The sequence below is a fragment of the Clytia hemisphaerica genome, unplaced genomic scaffold (assembly GCF_902728285.1).
Source record: "Clytia hemisphaerica strain Z4C2 unplaced genomic scaffold, Clytia hemisphaerica genome assembly, whole genome shotgun sequence".
NCBI lineage: Eukaryota > Metazoa > Cnidaria > Hydrozoa > Leptothecata > Clytiidae > Clytia > Clytia hemisphaerica.
This window is the reverse complement of record NW_027103349.1, coordinates 219,117-239,061: the sequence shown is the minus strand read 5'-3', so window position 1 is coordinate 239,061 and position 19,945 is coordinate 219,117. Positions and strand designations below refer to the sequence as shown.

General features: G+C 35.5%; 1 protein-coding gene and 1 long non-coding RNA gene across 2 annotated transcripts; one reads left to right on the top strand and one right to left on the bottom strand.

The window, feature by feature from the left end:
• Window positions 1-296: 296 nt before the first annotated feature.
• Window positions 297-4,032, top strand: LOC136820079 (uncharacterized). The gene is made up of 2 exons (XR_010848525.1): window positions 297-377; window positions 2,258-4,032. It is a non-coding gene; the product is annotated as an uncharacterized lncRNA (long non-coding RNA).
• Window positions 4,033-4,977: 945 nt separating this feature from the next.
• LOC136819902 (mitochondrial uncoupling protein 4-like) lies at window positions 4,978-11,461 on the bottom strand. Its single transcript, XM_067076148.1, has 7 exons — window positions 11,445-11,461; window positions 10,981-11,103; window positions 10,016-10,128; window positions 8,932-9,016; window positions 7,209-7,323; window positions 6,396-6,455; window positions 4,978-5,391 (listed from the first exon to the last, which is right to left on the bottom strand). Exons 1-7 carry the CDS (start codon window positions 11,459-11,461, stop codon window positions 5,320-5,322), a joined length of 585 nt encoding a protein of 194 aa, XP_066932249.1. The 3' UTR covers window positions 4,978-5,319.
• Between the last annotated feature and the right edge of the window lie 8,484 nt (window positions 11,462-19,945).

Genomic DNA, 19,945 nt, shown 5'->3' with positions numbered 1-19,945 from the left:
TCGTTCTGAAGCTCCACCTGAGAGTTTTCCAAAAAATAATTTTTTTCATGAATGGTAAAAAGTATTCTGAATGCTGAATCAAAATTTTGATGCGTGAAAAAAGGCGTCAATAAATATTCAAATCACAACACGTCCAAAAATTTGCATAATTTATAAAACACACATTTAGTTTTCAATTTAAAACCTATCAAGTTACACTACTGGAGAGTAGCGTGTTGTTTTTAAGTACCAGACCTCTAGAAAAATCTTTGGCTTATAAAACCAAAAGGTTTTATGATACTTGCTTTTATTCAAAATTAGATTTTAATTGGATCAGTAGAGAGAGGTGTGTGCTGAATTGATCAACCAAAAAAATACAAAAATTGGAAATTCTTCAGGTAAGGATTCGGTTAATATTTTTTCTCCATTAATTCTGCAATCGACTATTTTGGTTGTTGTATATGCTGGTTTTGAAAATTATGCGGTGAAAATTATGCTACCCTGGGGCTACCTTCTCCCACCTTTTTCGATAATTTACCACTTGACTGCTATGATATTCAGGACGATTTTATAATTGAAACACGCGGTTTAGTATTGGCAGAAACTTAATCAAACAAAACAATCTCAGTCTCAGGAGTCTTCAGAATTTTTCCAGGAAATGCTGATTTCAAGGCTTTTTCTTGAACAAGAAGTTAATATAGCACTTTAAGATCATTTAAAAAACATCTAATTCTGTTTCTAAAAAGGGATAAAAAATAAGACTACCGATGATATAAGATAAATATGCAGCCTGTCTCAGTGACCCGTCTGGTGCCCATCGCAATTAGCCGGGGAATATATTAAAGAAACCTCAATAACCATAAGGTGGGTTTTTCATGAATTTTCAAAAATTTGATCTGTTTCGCTAGTTCTCAAGAAATTACGGTATGGCTGTGTTTTTTTTCGCGTTGCAAACTTAAAAGTTATTCTTGATCATAACTACCTTAAATAATTTGTGTGAGTTTTGAAGAAGCTTAGGTTAAGACCATTTTCAGACGTTACGGGTCCGTTCCGTTCCGTTTTGAAACGAAACGGTTCCGAAACAAAATGGTTCCGAAACAAAACGGTTCCGAAACAAAACGGTTCCGAAACAAGTGTGAACGTCAAAATTTGAAACGTCAAAAAAAGAAGACGTTACAAAGCAAAACAGATCGAAACGGTTTTGCTCAACTTTTTTCATCGGAACGGAACTGCTCCATTTTCTTGCTCCGAGACGTTCCAGAACCAGTTAACGAAACGCATATCGGAGTGAAATGGAACAGTAACGTGTGAACAGGGTCTAAGTACTTGTTATGTTATTTTGGTAAGTTTGACGTTAAATGCGGTTTTTCGAGGCCCCTTGAAAATGGAATTTTTCTCAAAGTGGTCTGATGATAAATTTATCGTAAACAAAAATATCGCTTGTAGTAATCTTTAAGCTAAAACTCATAACGAGGCGTGGTATACTCTTTGTTGTTGAGATGAGAACCAACCAGCTAGAATTGTTCGTATCTTGTTCCTATATTTATTAGAATAGCATTTACTGCTTAATACTTACTTCAATTCTTACATTCTGAACTCAATAGTTTTTTTTAATTATTCATTATCTATTATTAATTGTTTTAGCCTTTTTAAGACCCATTTTTGAGAGGGCTTTCACGGTTCTGCCCTTTTAACTCAAAGGAAAGTTTTAATAGAATTGCGGAATTCAGGTCCACTGTCGGGGACAGAAGCTTTACATTGTCTGGAATATCGGAAAAACTCCAATTTCAAAGAAAATTTCTGTGGTTCAAATTTCGGCTTTCATTTTTAGTATGACGGAAATTTGGAAAGAAAATAACGATATGGCAGAATTAGGAAGCCCCTGCAACCTCACTGCTCCTACAACAAAACTAGAAATATATTTTTCTTTGTTTTTAGCGTTTTGGCAATGTTCTTATGAAGTTGCTCTCATAAAGTTGTAAACTTTTTTCTGGGTCATTTTGTGTGGAAACCAGGGCATTGCAAACATTACAGCTCCCTTTCAGAGTGGTTTTCACATGGTGTAAGAAAGAGTGTTTCTTCATCGTTCTTGTAACGTTAGAAACGATTAATGGACGTTTCCCCGACGGACATTTCCCCGACGGTCATAGTCGGGGAAACGTCCGTTCGGGGAAAAGTCCATCGGGGAAATGTCTGGCCGGGAAAACGTTCGTCGGGGAAAAATCTGTCGGGGAAACGTCCGGTCACCTTAAAAACTTAACTTTCTTATTTCTAATAGGCTAATGCAAAGATGAGGAATCTTTGTCTTCTGGTTTTCTGCTTTTGCAGTGCTACCTATGTGTCGGCCGCCGACCAATCGCCAAACAGTGATGACGTTTGGATAGTTGCCGAAACGGAACCGACACTACTGAGTCCAATAATTAAATATAAAAGGGTGACGAAGTCAACAATTGAAGCTTGTTTACCAAGTCCACCCGAATGGGAAACTACCAAATGGGTCCAACACAAAACACAATTCAACAAAAAGAAAATCAGGAAGGATCAAAAATCATTGTTGTGGAAATTGTGGAAACAAATTGAATTGTATTTAGTGAAAGCAATCAACAAAAAGCATAAAGAATATGAAAAAGTGAAAAATCTTTTCACTTATACTGTTACTGAAGTTAGTGGTGACAATATTATCCTGACTATCTATTTCAAGGTACCGGATAAAATGAATGACGATGATTTTGATTTGACGTGTGATCAGATTACTGGTGTCGACAGAGAATCGGATAGGCAATCAAAATCAAAAAAATGTGCATTGGTTGTCGGAATCACGGAATCAAAATGCTTTGTCAGTACCAGGAAAAGACGCATCAGCAAGAGGTTCTCCATTGCAACGTTGAAGAAACGTTATTTTACAACTTCTGGAAACAACGGTGTCAGATCTGGTAAGCGTGGTATGCCTATGGGAAAACAAGCTAAATTCCAAATCAAATTTTTTGAAGAAAGTGATTGCTCTTGCATCGAATAATTTTTTTAAAAAACATTGTAAAATTTACATCAAGAACACCCTGTGTCAAAGACACTTGAAAATTGACTTTTTTCATCCCTACGCGAAATTCAATATTTAGAAATTGCACTTTAAAACCATTCCCACTAGATTTTTTAATATTGGAAATAGAATTTCTATCTTCATTGGGATTTCAATAGGAATTTTTATCCCGACTGAGGAAAAAAGTACTACCGGGGCTGTGAGACAGGGGTGTTCAATACAATTTTGAAAGTTATTTACTTTCGGAACGATTTTACCACCTTTTTGTATAATGTAGTTATATGTAATACTCATTGCTATTTTTATTTGTTGTTTTTTTTTAGTAATTCCTTATGGTTTTCTCAGTTAGGCCTGATTTAGATTTAAGAACTGAAAGACGGAATTTCTTAAATGTGTTCCATTATTTTTTTGTTTTGATAGAGAATGGGGCCTATTCTTCTACTATTTATACAAAGCGTGTACAGCCACACTGTACTTTAGCTGTGAGCAAAAGATTCCGATCCGATTCTAAATGTGTTAGAAGTTATTAAAGTCTGTTCACGATAAGTGTGCACTCTTTTTTCATGTACATATAACTTTCTAAGGAATTCTTCAATCTTTATAAATTTGGTATCGTTAGAGAGATAATTGTGAGTGGAACAATTTGAAATAAAAAAGTCTTTAAAAATGTTCTAAAAACGAAGATGAAAATAAAGAAGAAAAAAATAAAGATCTTGTAGAAAAGTGCTATAACTTTTATTTTCGTGAATAGACTTTAGTATGATTTTCATTGGTGTGAATGAAGAGTGCTCTTATGAACAGAAGAATTTAATGACGTCCCTACATTACATTTAGGTAAATTCAGGCGCATACTTTTTCCAGATATCGATTTTAAAATATTTAAATATCTTGCTTTTTTTGTAATCACATGCATTTTTGGCAAAGGCCATCATTCTTTTTATAGGTTTTGTAAATATTTAGAAATTCTTTAAACTTGTGTTGTTTTTGAAAATATATAAACGTTGATGTTATTAGCACTCTTAAAAGGTCATGGTTTCAAACCATCCCATACTGTGTGTTTTGATATCATGTTCAAAGTTCGGAGGCATGGCAAAACAATGGCCACAGCTGGATTTATCAAGATTGACAGTTCTTTGTTTTGACATCCTCTTAAGGTTCATGACGTCGGTCCAAATAAAGTTAGATGAACGTTGAAACAATGCTGTGTATATCCGTTGGGGAGCATCACGTTTTATGTGGGTCCATTACATCTACGATGTGAGCACTATACTGTTAAAGGTTTTGTTTTTAAATAAGAGTGATATCGTTTGCTTACTCATCAATTTTAATTTACAAGCTTTTTCACATTGAATTGACATGGATGTGGAGCAAGATTGATCAAAAAGAGGAAAATTCAGCACAATATAGCCATAAGGAGACACCGTCCTGATACGAAATTCGTGTCTGATATGAAACGGTAAACCTCATGTAAAAATAAAAAGCTTTAGGAATTTCACTAAATCGATCACCCTTTCGTCCTCATGTTCAATAGTTTAGAGGTTTGTTTAATAATGTCAACATAATACAACTCTCTTAGAAGAAGATCACCGCAAGGGTCTAATTTTAAGAGCCTTATTTTAGTAACTTTTTCGGGCACCGTCCCTTGGCTTCGGATCCATAGAGGGCTGGAAATGCTGAACAACTAGACAGCTCTCTGTAGCAATCTATAGTACATAAATATACAATAACGTTATCTTCTGAAAGAATTACAGCCGCTTAATTGGACCCTTGTATAGTACAGAGAACATTTTATTCCAAATTTATTCCAAATTTGGGAGCCTTTATTCTACTTTGAAAAGTCAGAATACTTAAAGTTTAAGTAAATTTAAGAAAACTCTTCTGAAGGGTCCAAAATATATCAAATATTATTGCTTCGACAACCTAGTACTGCAAATACCTTAACTAGAAATGTAAATCATTGGTTTATAAAATGATAGGCAAAGAAACTATTACTTTGCATGTATTATTCTAATCAAAATACTTATCAAACGTCTAAAAATTTACAAACTATAATTTCATAAAATAGATCTAAACTGAAGCTGAAAAATAAATTTGAAAGGCCTACCAAGCAATTTCAACGATAAGGGTTGGAAAATTCACGATCGAGAGAAGAATTGTAAAAAAGTGTCTCTAATAGGCTAATAGGCACTTTCTCACTAAAAATTTGGTCTCTCTAAGAGTCAGTTTTTGGAGGTCCTGTCCGCACATAACCTTCATCCGCCAACCCTAGTATCTCCTGGGCTTTTGCATTCTCTCAGGATTGATTAAAATCCTTCCACACCAATGCCTTTTCGAATTTGTTCATTACTCAGCCAAAAAATGACGATCCAAGGTGCCTGAAATAAGAAAAACATCGATCATAATATACGTTAAATAATTCGGTTAAATTAGAAGTACCAAAAAATATGTTCTAGAATGTGGTGGTTTATCTACTACAACCTTGATAAAAATTTATTTGGATTTCGGGGTATGTTGTCATTTTTGAGAATTTGAAAGTCCCGACGAGAAGACGAGGATGCAAATTTCTAAATGGAAATTTTATTTTATTGGATATTTCGATTTGGGAGGGTGGGGTATGTTCTTACATTTTGGAATCCCTAGGCTCCTTCGTAATTAAGTTACAGCACTACAACTTTGTTGAAAATTCAGATATTTTTTTCAAATAATATGACAACGATTTAGTAGAATGGGGTACGTACGTGATCAAATTGAAGGGGGTGATCTTGTCGACGGTATTTGCCCTATCCCGAGATAATTACCTATATTCTAGAATGGGACAATATAGTGCCTGCCAGACACCGTTGACCGTGTTCTGACAACACAACAAAGAGTTCTCGCAACTTTACTACCCAAGATATAATCTCTTGTATACACCAACCCCCCTCACATAGTTTGGGTTAACCCGAGCAAAAGTACATTCACTTTTACAAGTGAATCACAGCACCGAATGGAAATCAAACCCCGAAAATATTCTAAACGGTATTCCTTAGGATGTAAGTCTAACCTCAATTTCTCATACCTTAAGCAAAGTTCGGGAGTACATCCTTGCATGGACGAAGACTACAGTGCATCCTCGCATGGACAAACCTGACAAGTATTGGCAACCTCTTACAGCCTACAGAGCTAGGCATATCTCTCCATACATTATTGTTTTATAGTGCGGTACCTAATTCCCCGCAGACATGGGTTGTGTTGACCCGGGTGAAGGTACATTCACTTGCCAAGGGAAAATCAGTACAAGAGTGGGAATCGAACTCTGGTCTCCCGTGTGGGAACTGAGAACGATAAATAGCCGGGTAGATATTTGTAAAAATTGACTTAATGTATGAAAATCACGTACCAATCTTGCCCAAGTTGGTATGAAGCCTTTATACAGAGACATAAAACCTTCGTTTCTGACCTAAAACATAGAAAAAGACTAAAAAAGTTTAAGTTTGATAAAAAAGTTTCGATCAACGGTAGACCATAGTGGAAGCGAGTTCATGTGCCTACTCTTTGAAGTGACTGAAACGATTGGGAAAAACCTGCAGTTTGACACACAGCCTGCTGACTTTTGGTCTTCCTCAGTCAGTCATGATTTAACATGAATTTATACCGAGTTTGGCTAAGAAAACGCAGGATACATAAAACTCGTTACTAGTAAGAGTCTATGCTATAACTATAGAGAGTGATTCCAGCGTTTCACGTGAATACGTGAATGGTATTTTTCACTTGCGTGAATATACGTGAAAATTTCAAAAAAGCTGCGTGAATGCGTTAATAGGAAATACTTTGCATTAAACATAATTTGAGAGAATTTCGGCAATGTGTGAGCTAAAAAGAGTTGAGGGGAATGGAATTTAGAGCCCTATCACAGATATATTTTTCTAAGACCGTGCGTTTGGAGTTTTTATAAGCATAATTTTTGGAAAACAGCCTCAGTTATGCTTAAGCTATATTTCAAGAGTCAAGCTTGCGATATGTTTACTTTTCTGAAAAAAAAAAATGGCTTATTTAAAATTGAAAAGAAAAATTAACCTTCACAAGTACATAACCCAGAACAATGACCAAGCTCTCACTGGTATACTAATGATATGCTTATCCTTTCACCGAATTCAGGTCTCTGTATGCTTATAAAGGTTATGCATATAAAAAAACATGTATCTTCACTTACAGCTTGAGTAAAACAATCAACGACCCCTTTATAAGCATCGGGGTTGCTCATAATCCTTGTTTTGATGACGTCAGCAGGTGTACTGAACAATGAGGCAACAAATCCGGAACATACACTGTTGTATAGAGAAAGAAAGGCGTAGTGGTATAATGGTTGTCGTGCTTGACTTATGTCCAGGAGGCCCGAGTTCGATACTCACCGAGACACTACGATTCACATGGCAAGTGAATGCGATTTCGCCCGGGTCAACCCATGCCATGTGAGGGGAATTGTGTACCATAACTCTGATGCAAGATTATGGGTAGATATTCCAGACATTATGGTGTGCTGAGACACTTAGGCGGTTCTACACCTGCGAGGACATCCATTCTCCCGTGTAGTTCGAGTGTCATAGTATACGTCATGGCTCGTCAGCTCACATCTGCAGGGTTGCAAAGTCTGATTGCGCTGTGATTCCTACTATATCGTGATTAGTACCCATTCTGATGCATCGGAGGGCATATCTATCCATCTATATATCTATAGAGAAAGATCTCCAAGATACCCAAAAATAGAGTGCTATTAAAGTGCTAGCCCGGGGTCCTCTTAAAGCTTTTTTTATAGAATGGATGGTGCAATTAAATGGCCCGGTAATATATGGTAATATGTTATTTACTGTAAAATAGTCCGCAAGATTTTAGTTGCTTTTGATAGTCAAAAATAGGATATTATATTTTTCAACACTCCAAGTAGTTTCTTTGTTATTTGGAATTTTAGTGTTTTCTTTCGAAATGGTGAACTTGTCAAATGCTCCTAGCCTTCTTCATTGGACTCGGCGTCATAAAAAATTATCAAAAAATGAAATGTAAGCCAAAAATATACTGTAGTCTATTAAAGTGCAGTATACTAGAGTCCGCTCCAAACAGTTACTGGTCCATAATTTTAAAACTGCTCCGGTAGAACGATAATTTTGTGCGGTTTAATTTAATTTTATTAGAATTCCTAAGAATTTGAAAATGTAGATGGAAAATTTAGAAGGAAAAAAGAAGATTTTTCATTTGCATCTTCAATTTCAAGAAAAGGAAGTTCTAAATCAAGTGGTTCGAAATTATCTTTCCAACGAGGTATAACTTCCAACAGTTTTGAAATTGACTAGACCACCATGCTGTTTTCTTTTCTAATTCACCTTGAATTTTCGAACGTCAGAATTTCAAAATATTCGTATCGCACTGTTAACCAGAATTAACAAGATGGTGGCTAGTCAGCCCTAGAAAGAATACGCTTCCTTTTATATTGAGAGCTCGATCCAGTCAAGTAGTTAAAGATCAGTACACAAACCCCCAGGGGGTGCTTAGGCAAAATGGGTGCCGGGTATGTGCGAGCCATAAGGGTACCTTTTCTCATTCCTCAAAAGTCTCTCAAAGGAGTACAAATTCAAAAGTTAGTCTCAAAAGGGTCCCAAAATCACGAAAATCAAAAATTTCTCTCTTAAAGGGTCACGATTTCCAAAAGTTTTGACCAAGATTTGGTGAAAATCAAACCAAAATTTGGAAAAAATTGACCAAAATTTAGGAAAAAGTCTCTCAAAGGATCCCAAAATCACCAAAGTTTTGTCTCTCATACCCGTCCCCTCGCAAAGTTAGTACCCCTTGGGACAAACCCATAAGAAAACACTTCATTCAACACTTCATCCCCTGGCTAAAATAGTGAATCTACCATATATGAAAAAAGAATTACAATTTACCTTGCTAAACTATGGGTCAGTATACTATCACCTGTATTGAAGTGTAGCATAAAGAAGCGTTTCGATTTATCATATGTTACAACATCTGTGTAATAAAGAGAAAAGAAAGTTCTTATATGACATTGTATTTTTTTCGAGAAGAAATACCCCCTAAGAGGGTCACCGATGATGCAAAGGGTTTTTCGTGCAGAAATTAACCTTTCAGTGGGAGGATACGGGGCAGTGTCGCTGGTCATGGTTCCATTTCTTTATCAGATAGGGTCAAAATTTCCTCTATCCTGGTCCAAATTCGATACACGTTTTTTTTTATAAGAATACACTTTATAAGAATGTCCATGATGAAAATGGCCAAAAATTTAAGAATAATGCTAAGAATATCACCATCATGGAATTTGGCTACTAATTGCTAAGAATGTCATTTTTTATTATATTGCCAATTAGCCCAAAGTAAGGCTCACTCCATTTTACAGCATTTTATGCTTGAGACGTATGGACTAAATGTTGAATCTAGTCTGAAATAGGATCCTAACCTAGTTACCTTTCCTAACCGGAAAGAAAGCTGTAAGAATATTTTAGGATGATTTTCCCAAAAAAGTTTAAAATATCCATGATGAAATGGATTTACATCATTCTTATAAAAAAGCGTGTAATGGCTGTTATAAAATTTTGCTAAAAAGATATGTCCCAATTCCAGCAACGCGTTCCCTGTTTTTCATCTAGTTCAATGTTCCCCCTGATTCTATAAAGCAGCAGCAAAGTCAAAAGTCATTAACAAGTTTTCACTTCAAAAAGAAATCTAAGAGTAAATATACCTTAAATCTACATGATAATTGGATAGCCAAACCCTCGATAACCGAAAAAAAAGCCAATGAAATAAAGTGGAAAGGCTGATTTTGGCACTCTCACCAGAACTTGAAAATTCAAGAAACGGCTAATATATATCCCGACTTAATACCCAGAACTCTCTATTTAAGCATCCTCAACCAGCTGGCACACAACGTTGTTTCAACGTTCATCTAACGTTATATGGACGTTGGGAACGTTAAATAAACGTTGAAACAACGTTGTGTGCCAGTATCCTCACCTCCTAAGTTAACCAAAGCACCTCGCTGTACGTTTGGTAGCCATCCTTTCCACATACCAATGAAACCACGTTGTTTTAATAACACCAGAAACGCATCTGTAGCTCCTTTATACCTAAAAGTTTCCAAAACACAGGAGTGAGATATTATTATCAAGTGTCTCATCATAGCCATGTGGAAACCACTCTCATGCAATTTACCATAATAACGTTGGCATGGTTTCCACAACAAAGAGGGAAGACTCAAAGCGAATTTGCTTTTTGTAACAGCTATAAATAAAGTGTGTCTGGAAAATACGGAACAAATTTTACATAATTCATCCAAACGCAGTATCCCACGAGGGTTTACAGTTATTGAAATTAAATGAAAATTGATGGGTAGAGATTACACGATGTTATCGTCCATTACAGTGATAGTAAAGGTGAAAGATTATGGTGGTATGGTGTTATGGTGGTATACGGAAAAAAATCGGCGGGAGAGTTTCGAAGAACTGGCAAACTCTACCAGCTGTAAAGTCTTTTCGCCAAAAAAGCCCGTTTGCGAATTTTCTTCAGCTTTGGGCTTAATTGTTAGATAGTGATTTGTCTCAGACTATAGCATAGTCTAGGTAGAGATTAATAGAGAAAACACGTAAACCGATTGGGGTTAGACATTCACTGTCATGATGAGAGCCTCTCTATCTCTATATATTTCAGTTCGCTTTCTCTATGTCAAGAGCTAAATTCTCCCTCTGGAGCAGATTTTACCCTTTCAGGTATAGACACGGAGATCATATATACACACTATTGTAACTGTGTCCATTAGTTTATCCATGGAAGCAACACAACATCAACTAACAACATCGACAAACAACAACTCTTGCAACTAGATTTTTAAGAGATATACAAAAGCAACACCATATATACATAGATCCTTCTCATCGTCCAATACACACTATTGTTATCGATAGACAGGGAAAGATTCTTACCGTTTCTGATGACCATCAAGGATACGTTTCCCTTCATATTGCATGGTGACTTTGACCAGATCTGTTGGTGAAGCAAGGAATTGACCAGCAGCTCCTGCAGCACTTGAAGCTATTATCGCCTTCCTGGAGATTGGGAAAAGTCAGTTAAAAAGTCTATTAACAATGGTCTTTTCCAGAAAAAAATCGTATACCCCCTGTTGAGGAGGTCCATTTCCGTTCCAAGGGGGTAAGGTTTGAAATGCAGTGGAATTTCATAAGGATAGACGAAAATCCGTCAAAAATAAATGGAATTCCAAGGGGTTAATGATTGAAAATTTGTAAAAATTCAGAATTCCAGAGAGATATGATCCTAAAATTGCCTGGAATTCCAAGGGGTAGGTCACAAAAGGTTGGACCTCCTCAACAGGTGATACACGGTTTTTTTCTGGAAAAGCCCAATGGACTATTCGGTTCTATATCCTTACATGGGGAAAATGGACATTTCCAGGGGGATTTCCAAGGAAGAAATTTCTTTTAAATCTATATTTTTTTCTTTTTATATAGCCTCGTTCCTCTGGTACGATATCACTTAGTGCCTTGGGAGGGGGGCTTTTTGCAAATTTACTATTTTCCAAATGGCTGTCCCACTATTTCAAGAATTCTTTTAGCTTGAAAAAGTTCGTCTAGCTACCCCCTGTTTGAATGGGTATTAAATGGAACAGCCAAATTAGTGACGTATTTATGACACTGAATAAAGAAGACAAGAGGTTTGTGTAAATGTCTGAATGAGCAAATATCATTTTCTCAATTCTCTGACTGTCTAAATATAAAATTTATCGAATTTGATCTTTAATTTGAAAAGTCGTGAGAAAATGTTTTCAAGAAAGGTTAATGAGGGATAAAACAAACAAACCTTTGCAGCAACGTAAAGAATATTAAGGAAGGCATCGTAAACAGTGAGAAGGTTTCCCGAACCATCATCTAATTCATGTTGTGTGATGGGCTCCTCTACATTGTCCTGGAAATAGTTTCAAATAAAGACACAGTCAACTCTCTCTAATTCGAACATATAATATTGTTCAAATTTTTACGTAATTCGAACTAGAATGCTGGCCCTTTCAGCTAGAAAAGTGGTTAAACTACTCTCTATAGTTCGCATCTTTCTCTAAATCGAAGAATCGATTGATCCCTTGAAGATCGAATTAGAGAGAGTCAACTGTAAGTTCAATTGAATCGAATCAAACTGGCTAGCTGTTTGACTAGCTTATGTCCATAACGTAACTTTTGGAGGATTAAATCACTCGGACACTTTTCAGAAATCTCTATAAAAATCCCAAATTTCCGAAATTTTCCAAACCATCTAAAATTCATTAAACAGTGTGGTTGAAGCAATATTTTTTGTATGAGACGGAAAATGGAGTTTACACTTTGAAATAAGCACATAATTCTTTAGCGAGTATCTAACTAAAAACCGAGATTTGTTATCCCGTTTCTTAGTGAGTTCCACTTTGATGATTTTTGAATAATAGAAGCCGTTCAAGTGTTTTGACGCAAGTTCGATTTTTCCTTACTGCAAGGTCTTCAAAAGTTTAAAGTGACGTCAAAAAATCGAATGTTTGGAGCCCGAAAACNGACTCGTATCTAGACAGAATATAAATTGCAAAAGAATTGATTGATTATACTTTTTAAAGAGTAGATGCTTACCTATACCAATAGCAGTCCCCACCATTCCACGATAGGCACGTGTCTCGGTCGAAGCTGACCGTGAAGCATGTTCACCTTGTACCTGAAGTCTTGTCTTAGTGATGTCGAGAGGATATGTTGCTAAAAGATAGTTTGATGCAAAGATGACTTTTTCAGAGGATAATAGGGGGTACTGGGTTTGCGAGGTGACGGGTGTGTTCAAGACAGCATTGTGATGTATTTCAAGTAAAAATATAAAAGATATAAGAGGGACGTTCACAAGGGGCTACAAACATCGCTTAATGCTTTAGGTTTTGTCATATCCCATCTAATCAAAGAGGTATTACTTTTGAAGAATACATAGGAGAAACTTGAAAAGCTCCTTAAATATACCTTGAGTCGTTTACAATGCCTGTAATACAGTAATACGGGTCTTATATGATAATATGGAAATTTTAAGGGTATAATATTAGTTTGAACCCTCCCACTTTTTGCTTATTTCCAATTCTGTCTGAATATATTGTTAACCATGCTGTACTACACCTTGAATCAAAATATTATTATGTGCTCTGTAATAAATCTAAACAAACGAATTTAAATTTTTGAAAAAAAAACTTACTAACTTGTTTCTGCAGCACCAGCTGCCGTGATTGAGATGAGATATTTGGTTAGAAAGGTTGCTTTCACTCGACCCTCCTCTTCCGCCATGATGATCACTTCTGTTTGATAGGCCTCAAAACTTAACAAAGTGACAAAGTTTCAAAGCAACCTTCAAATCATTAATGTGACTCTCTTTTTCTTGCTTTTTTGATTTATCGCCGTATTTGAAAGAAAGCTCGCAGCCACAACAAACGCTCAATCAGCTATAAAAGGGTAAATATTCGAACGAAAAGTGATAAAAATTTCATAAAATACCATGCAAGTGTTTTTAGATGCTTAAATTTTTGTCTCTCGTGGGTTATGACCACTCTTATCCTGGCTCAAGTTGTAAAGTCAATCCTTCCATACGACGAAATTTATAAGTCAAACGAATCAGTTAAAATTCGCTAAGATGCTCCAAGTTAGCTTTTATTCGCTCACCCAGCAAGATTTTGCAAAAAGAAAACACGATTATATAAATCAATAATCATTGAGGAAAATTTGTCTTTGGATATAGGTACAGATAAAGATATTTTTGACAAAGTAAACTATTTATTATTCTAAGTTATCAGATTACACCCTGCAAGGTCCTCGCGTCACTTGGAAACTGATATTCAATCTTTAACTTGACATCTTTAAGTGTAAAGTGCCTAAAAAGACTCTTGCTTTAAAAAAACTTTTACACAGTGCGATGTCATGACAAACACCTCAACGGTCGCAAGGGGCTCATTTCCATTTTTTCAAAACTGCATGTACTTCCACCTCATAAACATACCTATTTTTGGGCTTTTTAGGAGAAGCTTGATTTAGCCGTCATGAATGTGTCCTGTCAGATGTCCCATAATGCACCAAACTCGAAAAAATTGGGAAAATCCTTGAAAAATCCGCCATTTTGATGACGTCATTGACCGAAAACTTGAATAAGTTCAGGTAGAAAAAAGATTTCGAGGTATTCTCTATACTTAAGGCGTACAAGAAAGATGGTGCTACAAATCGTACCCAGTTTGTTTTTTAGATCACCAGTATTTTATCCCTGGACACTAAAATTGGAAATTTCTCAAAGGACATTAACTGTTTCTCAAAAGTTGGTCAATACGTAGCGCCTCTGGACAATATGTCTTCCCCGCCCAATGAACGACTTTTCTTTCTTGGAAAATACAGGCTGGAAACTCAAAAACATAGAGACTAGAGAAACAAAGTCATAGCCTTTGAAAGTATTTTTTCATAGTTTAAAATATCATTAGTTATAAGTAAATTTTAAAAAGGATAAAGATTTTCTACTGAATAAAAAACATATCATTTACATAGACGGAAAATTTCATTCGTCACGGCCTTTTTTAAGCAGTAACTTTTTTGAATGTTTAAGAGCCAGGTTTTTGGGCTCCAAACCATCGATTTTTTGACGTTACTTACTTTCGAAGCTTCTGTAGTATTGGAAAAATCGAATTTGAAGAATGTATGGAAAAAATTAAATTTTTGGCACGGATCGCGCAAAAAAATAAATCTTGGCGGGAACTAATTGGTGAATTTCTGAAATCCATCAAATTCTTTTTCAACTGCAATTTCTTCCTTTAAAGTAACCAACATACTGGGAACCTCCTATACTGTCTTTTTTTTTAATCTTTGCAGACTTTTCTCTCCAGGAATACACCTTCGTGCACATGCCGCGGAAACATAATTCACCAAAACATTCTTCTGAAAGAATCATCTCACAATCTAACTCCCCTTCTTTTGCTGTTGGAATGTCTTTTGCCAAAGCTGCCAGCTTAACTCGTTTGATGCTTGACGATGTTTTGCGTTGGGCGTTTGTTGGGCGTTTGTTGGATTTTGCGCCCCAATTTCCTCTTTTCTCTTCCTCCAAAAGTGGGATTACTGAGTTTTGTTCCAATGTCTCTTTAGGGTTTGCAGTCACGTGCTTTTCAGTGTCTTTCCCATAATATCAGCCTTAGTTGGTTGGGCGTATGAGGTGTGAAGGCGTGGAATCAATAAATAAATCGCAAAGGGTGGCATGATTTCGTTGATTGGGTTTGATTTTAAACGAAGAATCTGCGAAATTTGCGAAGATGTAAAACACTTTGTAATTTTAAGAATCAAGAGACTGGAGTATCAGAGGAGAAGTCAAAGAAATTTAGAGAAATTGAAGGAAGGCCCTAGGTGGAGCTTACTGGGTTGACCATAAGCTTCGTAATTATGGGTGATTATGGATTTGGATAGAATGCGAATAGACCATTGAGCAAGATCACCAACCCCTTGCATCGCTGCAATCTGGTACCCAGAGCCACTCGTATCACTTTTTTATTTTAATGATGGACGTGGTACAATACCCCTAGTTCGTGGGGTCAAGCTGGGAGTTTTTTACAAGCTCTTATTTGATTTGGTTGGTCGTTAGCGTGTAATAAAGAAAATCTTGTTACTTTTCTAAAGAACGTGTCATCTCTTTTATTTTCAAATGACCATTAGTGAAGTATCTGTAGAAAACTCCAGCTCATCTCAGTTCGTGAGCGCTATCATAATAATCAAAAAGCGGCTGGGGGACTGGATACGAGCTTGCCTCGCTGATGATCTAAATCTGGGAAGAGGCGATTTTTTCAAAGTATTTGGGTTATGGCGTCTATCAGTAATAAAATTAAAGCCTTAGGTATATACGAAGCCGAGTTTACTAAATCGTCGGAAAAATTATAGTAAATAGGTTGAAAAATACAACTCTTACCTTCTCCAACAACAAAAAACAGCAACAAAAGAGTGAAAATGAAATTTCGAAATCTTCAAAAATGATTTCAATTCTGTTTGCCACTTTTTATCGCAAAAAATTTATCAATTTTTTCATATTTATTTCTTCATTTCAGACAGCTTTCTGGTTGCATTGAACACCCCTGATTTATTCGTTTCCACAGGTAACAGACTCTCTTTATTTAGGGGGGAATATTTCTATATTTTCTAATATTAAGAAAAAAGGAAAAAAGCCATATATTACCCCCTATTAAGCCTCTTAATTTTATGCTAATAGGGACTAAAAGCAGGGGGTCTGATATGATATAATATTTAATCCAATACACGAAGAAAATTTGGGGATTATACTATTTAAAGTAAATGTTAAGGAAAGGAGGCGAATTAAAATAAATTTTGATTACAAGTTGTTCAAAATTCATTAACATTCCTCTGGACAATATGTCTTCCCCGCCCAATGAACGACTTTTCTTTCTTGGAAAATACAGGCTGGAAACTCAAAAACATAGAGACTAGAGAAACAAAGTCATAGCCTTTGAAAGTATTTTTTCATAGTTTAAAATATCATTAGTTATAAGTAAATTTTAAAAAGGATAATAAGATTTTCTTACTGAATAAAAAACATATCATTTACATAGACGGAAATTTCATTTCGTCACGGCCTTTTTTGTAAGCAGTAACTTTTTTGAATGTTTAAAGAGCCCAGGTTTTTGGGCTCCAAACCATCGATTTTTTGACGTTACTTTACTTTCGAAGCTTCTGTAGTATTGGAAAAATCGAATTTGAAGAATGTATGGAAAAAATTAAATTTGGCACGGATCGCGCAAAAAATAAATCTTGGCGGGAACTTAATTTGGTGAATTTATCTGAAATCCATCAAATTCTTTTTCAACTGCAATTTCTTCCTTTAAAGTAACAAACATACTGGGAACCTCCCTATACTGTCTATTTTTTTTAATCTTTGCAGACTTTTCTCTCAACAGGAATACACCTTTCAGTGCACATTCCGCGGAAACATAATTCACCAAAACATTCTTCTGAAAGAATCATCTCACAATCTAACTCCCCTTCTTTTGCTGTTGGAATGTCTTTTGCCAAAGCTGCCAGCTTAACTCGTTTGATGATTACTTGACGATGTTTGCGTTGGGCGTTTTGTTGGGCGTTTGTTGGATTTTGCGCCCCAATTTCCTCTTTTTCTTCTTCCTCCAAAAGTGGGATTACTGAGTTTTCCAATGTCTCTTTAGGGTTTGCAGTCACGTGCTTTTCATTGTCTTTCCCATCAATATCAGCCTTAGTTGGTTGGGCGTAATGAAGGTGTAGAAGGGCGTGGGATATCAATAAATAAATCGCAAAGGGTGGCATGATTTCGTTGATTGGGTTTGATCTTTAAACGAAGAATCTGCGAAGAATTTGCGAAGAATGTAAAAACAATATTTGTAATTTTAAGAATCAATGAGACTGGAGTATCAGAGGAGAAGTCAAAGAAAATTTAGAGAAATTGAAGGAAGGCCCTAGGGTGGAGCTTACTGGTTGACCATAAGCTTCTTTTATGGGTGATTATGGATTTGGATAGAATGCGAATAGACCATTGAGCAAGATCACCAACCCCTTGCATCGCTGCAATCTGGTACCCAGAGCCACTCGTATCACTTTTTTATTTTAATGATGGACGTGGTACAATACCCCTAGTTCGTGGGGTCAAGCTGGAGTTTTTACAAGCTCTTATTTGATTTGGTTGGTCGTTAGCGTGTAATAAAGAAAATTTTGTTACTTTTTCTAAAGAACGTGTCATCTCTTTTATTTCAAATGACCAATTAGTGAAGTATCTTGTAGAAACTCCAGCTCATCTCAGTTCGTGAGCGCTATCATAATAATCAAAAAGCGAGCTGGGGGACTGGATACGAGCTTGGCCTCGCTGATGATCTCTAAATCTGGGAAGAGGCGATTTTTTCAAAGTATTTGGGTTATGGCGTCTATCAGTAATAAAATTAAAGCCTTAGGTATATACGAAGCCGAGTTTACTAAATCGTCGGAAAAATTATAGTAAATAGGTTGAAAAATACAACTCTTACCTTCTCCAACAACAAAAAACAGCAACAAAAGAGTGAAAATGAAATTTCGAAATCTTCAAAAATGATTTCAATTCTGTTTGCCACTTTTTATCGCAAAAAATTTATCAATTTTTTCATATTTATTTCTTCATTTCAGACAGCTTTCTGGTTGCATTGAACACCCCTGATTTATTCGTTTCCACAGGTAACAGACTCTCTTTATTTAGGGGGGAATATTTCTATATTTTCTAATATTAAGAAAAAAAAGGAAAAAAGCCATATATTACCCCCTATTAAGCCTCTTAATTTTATGCTAATAGGGACTAAAAGCAGGGGGTCTGATATGATATAATATTTAATCCAATACACGAAGAAAATTTGGGGATTATACTATTTAAAGTAAATGTTAAGGAAAGGAGGCGAATTAAAATAAATTTTGATTACAAGTTGTTCAAAATTCATTAACATATTTTTTCTTTAAAGTTAGCTTGATTTCGCAAACACAGAACAAAATAATTTTTCGATATATCATTTTTTGATAGGATATTTTTCTTTCGCGATACAAACATATTATAGAACATCGACAGAATGAAAATATTCTTCTCTTCCAAAAAAAAACTAGACATCCCTTTCATGCAAAAGGAAGATTTAAAACTTCCAAAAAGCAAAGTTATTTAAGATTTAATTCTCTTTCGTCTACTTAGCTTGATCATAAAAAGGAGTCTTATAAGAATCTTCAAATATTCCCGGACACAATTATTTTCTTAGTTTTATGACCTTTTTCGTACAAAGTATTGCTGCCAATGGTCACTGCTCTAACACCAACAATTTGAATGGAAGGTTAAATGCTTTTTCAGGCTAGTTTTGGTGCTCTTTACCTAAATTACAGTCAACTCTCTTTAATTCAAACTTCTATTATTCGAATACTCCTGTAATTCGAACTAAAATACAAATCCCCTCAGAAAGACAGTTATATAAAATACTTTCTTTAATTCGGGTCTTTCTCTAATTCGAAGAAAATTATTGGTCCCTTGAAGATCGAATTAGACTAGGTTTAACTACGTTCAATAATTGAAAGAGACTCAATATACTTGAAACTTCAGCCAAGCCTTATATTATCTACTCTAAGGTACCGAATAGAACGGGGTCCGAATAAAAAGGAGTCTGAAATTTTCTCAAAATGAAATAAACCGGAGACCCTGATTGCCGGGGGGTTGGATATTGTACCTCTAAAAAGCTCCCATATTAAGGTATAAGGCTATAGACTAAAACCAAGCTATTTAGAGCAATTCAGCCTTTGATAGCTGAAAATATGTCCAGGAGAAGTTTATTTACGATTTTTGATTAAAAAGAAGGTATGCGTTAAGGGCTCTGACCATAGTCAAGAAATTTGTTAAGGGATCTAAAGATAAAACTTTTGTTTTGGGTTACTTGACACTTTTAACCAAAAAACTGCCTCTACAAGTTGTTTGGGAATTCATTCTGTCAAGAGTAATTAAGAATTTAATTGCAAAAATGACGTTATGAACTTTAAAAAGACGTTAATAGAATGTTATATTACCCTCCTTTACAAAAAATGCTAAGTTTCAATGGGTAATTAACCTCTTTCTTTCGAAATATTTTTAAATTGTCTGCAAAGAATTGAACTATTTCAAATATTTCGGAAAAATTTTCTAAATTGGTGAATCAAAAGTTATGACTATTTTTCTACGAGAAATTGGGATAAATTTCCGAAAATTTCTTTTTATTTTGGTTAAAGATACATCTCATAACGCAAAAAAAATCAAAATGTTTTTCCTTCGCCGAAAATAAGGTCTTCAAAGTTGAAATACTCTTCTTCGCAAAACTCTTCATTACGATTTTTAAATTTTCAGGTGGCCTAACAG

What these genes read in the sequence shown, in the direction of transcription:
- LOC136819902 (XM_067076148.1), bottom strand. An exon ending in CTGACCCATAGTTTAGCAAG is followed by an intron (nt 7,324 to 8,931) that starts GTAAATTGTAAT and finishes TCTATACAACAG; the next exon opens with TGTATGTTCCGGATTTGTTG. An exon ending in TTGATTGTTTTACTCAAGCT is followed by an intron (nt 6,456 to 7,208) that starts GTAAGTGAAGAT and finishes TCTATGTTTTAG; the next exon opens with GTCAGAAACGAAGGTTTTAT.